Source organism: Cnephaeus nilssonii, assembly GCF_951640355.1.
Source record: "Cnephaeus nilssonii genome assembly, chromosome: 2".
NCBI lineage: Eukaryota > Metazoa > Chordata > Mammalia > Chiroptera > Vespertilionidae > Cnephaeus > Cnephaeus nilssonii.
In genome coordinates, this window is record NC_137073.1 from 84,405,965 (window position 1) to 84,411,964 (window position 6,000).

The window sequence follows — 6,000 nt, forward strand, 5'->3', positions numbered from 1 at the left end:
GTTGATCTCTCCCCCTAACCTCCACCCTTCCCTGCCTTCCCTCTGAGGTTTGATGGTCTGATTGATGCTTCTCTGTCTCTGGATCTGTCCCTGTTCATCAGTTTATGTTGTTCATTATATTCCACAAATATGTGATATCTATCTTTCTCTGACTGGCTTATTTCGCTTAGCATAATCTCCAGTTCCATCCATGCTGTTGCAAATGGTAACAATTCCTTCTTTTTTACCACAGCGTAGTATTCCATTGTGTAGATGTATCAGTTTTCTAATCCACTCATCTGCTGCTGGGCACTTAAGCTGTTTCCAAATCTTAGCTATGGTGAATTGTGCTGCTATGAACATAGGGGTGCATATATCCTTTCTGATTGGTGTTTCTGTTTTCTTGGGATATATTCCTAGAAGTGGTATTACTGGGTCAAATGGCAGCTCCATTTTTAAATTTTTGAGGAAACGCCATACTGTTTTCCACAATGGCTGCACCAGTCTGCATTCCCACCAGCAATGAAGGAGGGTTCCTTTTTCTCCGCATCCTCGCCAGCACTTGTCATTTGTTCATTTGTTGATGATAGCCATTCTGACAGGTGTGAGATGGTACCTCATTGTTGTTTTGATTTGCATCTCTCAGATAATTAGTGACTTTGAGCATGTTTTCATGTGTCTCTTGGCTTTCTGAATGTCCTCTTTGGAAAAGTGTCTATTTAGGTCCTTTGCCCATTTTTTGATTGGATTGTTTATCTTCCTTTTGTTAATTTGTATGAGTTCCCTGTAAATGTTGGAGATTAAATCCTTATCAGAGATAACATTGGCAAATATGTTCTTCCATGCAGTGGGCTTTCTTGTTGTTTTGCTGATGTTTCTTTTGCTGTGCAGAAGCTTTTTATTTTGATGTAGCCCCATTTGTTTATTTTCTCTTTAGTTTCCATTGCCCTAGGAGCTGTATCGGTGAAGAAATTGCTTCGGCATATGTCTGAGATTTTGCTGCCTGTGGATTCCTCTAATATTTTTATGGTTTCCCGTCTTATGTTTAAGTCCTTTATCCATTTTGAGTTTATTTTTGTGTATGGTGTAAGTTGGTGGTCTAGTTTCATTTTTTGCATGTATCTGTCCAGTTTTCCCAGCACCATTTATTGCAGAGACTGTCTTGACTCCATTGTATGTTCTTGCCTCCTTTGTGAAGTACTAATTGAGCATAGTGGTTTGGGTCGATTTCTGGGTTCTCTGTTCTATTCCATTGATCTATATGTCTGTTTTTGTGCTAGTACTAGGCAGTTTTGAGAACAGTGGCTTTGTAATACAGCTTGATATCTGGTATAGAGATCCCTCCTACTTTGTTCTTCTTTCTCGGGATTGCTGTGGCTATTCGGGGTCTTTTTTTATTCCAGATGAATTTTTAAAGAGTTCATTTTAGGTCTGTGAAATTTTGCCGTTGTTTTTTAATGGGGAGTTCATTGAATCTATAGATTGCTTTGGGTAGTATGGACATTTTAATGATGTTGATTCTACCCATCCATGAACACGGTATGTTCTTCCATCTATTTATGTCTTCCTCCATCTCTTTTTTCAGTGTCCTGTAGTTTTCTGAGTAAAAAGGGATATTCTTTATTAGTAATTTATTCTCCCTGTAGTCCTTATGGTTTTTTAATTCTCTATTTTAATAGTTTTATGCGAATCTCGTCTTCTGGGATAGCAGTTTTGAAAGTATATTGTTTAATTCATGTATTCCAGAAGTCTCAGTGATTTACACATGTAGGTTGTGGTCAATTTCCCGCATCTGTATTCTCCAAAGTACATCTTTTACCATTTATTCTCTAATATTTGTCTAATTTTGATATGTGGCATATGATATGAGTTAGTAGAGAAATTACTTTAAATTTAGAGAAGCTATTAAATGAGGACAGATTTATTTGAAATCAGACTGAATTTACAAACATAAAATGACTAGAAATTAAAAGCCTTTGGTTTTAGATAGCCAGTGTCAAATTGGTTTCTTGCCTCAGGCATCACTAAGTTTCCTATTAAACAACATGACTTAGGGTTTCAGACAATAGTTTTCAACTCAAAATATGTTTACTATGACCATTCTTAAAATATTGATCCAAGGTTAAATGAATGGTTTTTATTTTTAAAGACTGAATCCTGTATAGCTTGATTCCTGATCACACCATACATATAGGATTATACACAGAGCACTGGAGTTCTGGATTCCCAATCATATTTTTCTCAGTCATTTTGGAGAAGAGTTCAGTGGTGAGGAGAAGAGGAAAAACTTATTGCCTCTCTTTAAGCTTTTCATGATATAATATATACTACATTGTTTTCAATTTGGTCAGAAGCAGGTTGTCTGAGAAATGGTGAAAGTAGTTTGACCAAAATTTTAATTATTTAGAACATGTTATTTTCAAGTCAGAGTTAATTATGATTATTCTTAAAGTAAGGTTTATTTACAGTTGGCAGTGGGGGAAATATAAGACGTGACTTAAATGAGAAGTTTATTTGAAAGTTGGATCAAATTAAAGATGAATTAGATATATAGAAAGTGGAATCAAATGATTCAACATAAAAAAATGGATTTGTGTTCAAGTAAAATTGACTGTGATCTGTTTTCTTCTTTGTTCTTTTTTTTTTTTCTGTATGGAAAACAGCATTAAAACAAAACAAGAACAGGGAAATATGGGGTCAGAAACTCTTATAAAATTAGATTGCCCAGTTTTATTGACTCTTATCTGTTTTCTGGTTTCATTGTAGATCTTTCTCTCTCTCTTTTTTTTTTTTTTAGTTTCAAAAATCCTACCCTGAAGTCTACCAAGAACGATTTCCCACACCAGAAAGTGAAGCACTTCTGTTTCCCGAAAAACCAAAACCAAAACCACAGATGTTGATGTGGGCACTAAAAAACCCTTTCCAACCATTTCAAAGAACTAGAAGTTTTCGGATGTAATACTTTCACAGCCAGTGGCGATCTCTGACGTTGTTTTGAGTAAATGGGTGGTTAAAGAGGATGGTGGTGGAAGAAAGAGGAGCAGAAAATACAGACTACTGAAATATAAATATGGTCTGACTTCAAAACATGTTGAGTTGCCCAGCCGGCATGGCTCAATGGTTGAGCGTCAACCTATGAACCATGAGGTCATGGTTCAATTCTCAGTCAGGGCATATGCCTGGGTTGCCAGCTTGATCCCCAGTGTGGGGGCATGTAGGAGGCAACCGATCAATAATTCTCTCTCATCATTAATGTTTCTATCTCTGTCTGAAATCAATAAAAAGATATTAAAAAGACACATACAAAAAACCATGTTGAGCCATTATCAGTATTTTTCTAAAACTCATTGCTAGATTTAAAGTATACAAATCAGTTAAACATTATGAAATATGTAGTAAAGTTAACATGTTTGTAATTATTCGAAAATTCAAGGCTATTTTTATTTGTTGTTTTTCATGGTGTTTATGAAATAATTGTGTGTACATCCTATTACTGATGTCTTTGTTATAACCAAGTCTTAGAAATAGTGTATATACTTGAATAAGAAGACACTGGGTACCGTTACTGTGATGCTATTGACTTAATAGCCAATTATGATAGCTCCTGTGTAAATTCTGATTTTCACTGTTTCACAAAGAGTCTTAAATGTCCTGTGTTATGGTATCTCTATCTTTTATTGAAGGTTTGTTGGCTGCTATGACAGATTTTACTAAAAGCTGGTTCTTTTATAACATATACTAGTGGCCCAGTGCATGAAATTCGTACACATTAAAAGGGAATTAATTAGAGGAAATATTTTAATATTGCTATTTGCCCTTTTTCCATAATAGAAGTGTCAGAGATGAAAGAAAATTAGTAAAATGTATATGAAAATCTCCCTCCTGTCAGAGTCTGGGGCGCGCTGCGGGACCCAGAGTCAAGTCCCCACCCACCTGCGCAGCTCGAAATCACGCGAGACCCAGACCTGGCTGGCCCCACCCCCGTCAAGCCCCGCCATGTGGTGGGCGCAGCTCAGGTTCCCCGTCAAGCCCCACTAGGTGTGGGGCACAGCCTCAGGTCCCCTGGCGTGAGGGCGTGATGACCATTTGCATATTAGCTCTTTATTATATAGGATATTAGTTGTTGTTAACTAGAAGTGGAGTAGATTTTCATCTGAATGCAGTGGTATAATTTCAGTCATGGCTAGAGATGGAAAACTGAACATAATAAATGCTTTCATTCCCTTTAGACATGTGATTCTAAGTCAAATCTTTGTTGTTTCATGAAAAACACAAATGGGTTAAGTAAAATGAAACTACCTTCTTTATAAATATGTTCCCCCCAGCTTCCTCATTCTTTTGAAAGTAAATAGAATGTAAATAAATACTGTTTGGTTTTTTAAAAATACTGTACATGGTGTTTTATGGTTTTTTTTTTTTTTGGTATTTATTTAAGTATCCTCAAATGCTTAACATCATTGCCTTGGCCACTGTTTTCATATTAGTCATTTATTTCAATGATAGAATAAGAAGTGAGATTTGGGCTTTTGTACTAGCCTTTAGGAGGGTGCTTTGTCCTTTTTTTTATTTTTTATGTTTTTGCTTACTTTATGCTTTTGCAAATAGTGGTACACTTGGATTATGGACTATCTGGAAGGCTTCTGAGAACAACTACCCCAAAAGTTCAAGCAACACTCATTAATGGGCATGCTTTGCTCTTTGTTCTGATTTCCCCCTGCACTTGAGATCTGCCCGATTCTTTTGTAGCAGAATGCCTCCAACAATCAACTCAGATTTTGCTTACTTAATATGGATAAAAGTATTTATACTAGCTTGGGTACTATCTTACTTTGCAAATATGTAAAGTAATGGGAGTGTTTAGTGTTTCAGGATTTATTCACGAACCTTGAAATTCTGTGTAGAGCAAAGAATGTCTACTTTTTACTCAATTTGCTCTCCAAAGTAGAGTTTACTTTCCAGAGCCTCCTCTCCTATTATTTATCTTTGGAAATATATGTTAATTTTTCTTTTTTCCTCATACTGTTACTTTTAAGTATTGAGAGATCATAAAACATCCCTATCACCTAAGTGTAAAATTGATGAATGGATAATGCCAGTTTTTCAAAGTGGTTCTAACAATTCACACTCCCATCAGCAGCTTATGAGTTCCTTTTGCTCAACATCCTCACCAAAACTTGCTGTTGTCAAGAGTTTGAAATGTCAATGTGGTGGGTGTATGATGGTATCTCATTATGATTTTACTTTGCATTAATATGGTTAAAGACTATTTCCAAATATATGTATACTAGTGGCCTGGTGCACGAAATTTGTGCACATTAAAAGGGAGACCCAGAGTCAAGTCACCACCCACCCACATGCACCTCAAAATCATGTGAGACCCAGACCCAGCAGCCTCACCCCCACATTGGGCTAGATCCAGACCCAGCCAGTCCCACCCTTGTCAAGCCCCGCTGGGCAGGGGGCTAGCCTCAGGTCCCCTGGCCCGGCGCCAGGACGGGGGCATGGTCTGAGGTCCCCCAGATGGGGCGGGGAGCGTGCCTTGAGGTCCCCCGTCAAGCCCCGCCAGGTGAGGGACATGGCCTGAGAGCCCCTGTCAAGCCCCACTGGCAGGGGGTGCAGCCTCAGGTCCCCCGTCAAGCCCTGCTGGGCAAGGAGCGCGGCCTGAGTTCCCCCGACCCAGCACTGGGGATGCACCTTGACCCCGTCAAGCCCCACTGGATGGGGAGCATGGCCTGGGGTCCCCTGTCAAGCCCCGCCAGGCAGGGGGGTGCAGCCTCCGGTCCCCTGGCCCGATACTGGGGTGGGGGGTGCGGCCTGAGGTCCCCCGGCCTGGTGCCGGGGTGGGGGGCATGGCCTGAAGTCCCCTGTCAAGCCCCACCTGGTGTAGGGCGTGGCCTGAGGTCCCCCGGCCTGGCGCTGGGGTGGGGGGAGCAGCCTGAGGTCCCCTAGCCCAGCACCAGAACAGGAAGCGCACCTTGAGGTCCCCCATCAAGCCCCGCCGGGTGGGTGGTGTGGGCTCAG

The 6,000-nt window shown here is 39.9% G+C and overlaps 1 protein-coding gene across 2 annotated transcripts in view; it reads left to right on the forward strand.

The window, feature by feature from the left end:
* The window catches only part of DEPDC1B (DEP domain containing 1B), a 66,183-nt gene extending 61,884 nt beyond the window's left edge, over window positions 1-4,299 (forward strand). For both annotated transcript variants that reach the window (XM_079760908.1, XM_079760907.1), the window contains exon 11: window positions 2,777-4,299. In XM_079760908.1, the coding sequence (XP_079617034.1) occupies window positions 2,777-2,938 (162 nt within the window). In that variant the 3' untranslated portion in view covers window positions 2,939-4,299. The remainder of the gene's footprint in view (window positions 1-2,776) is intronic.
* The last annotated feature ends 1,701 nt before the right edge of the window (window positions 4,300-6,000 follow it).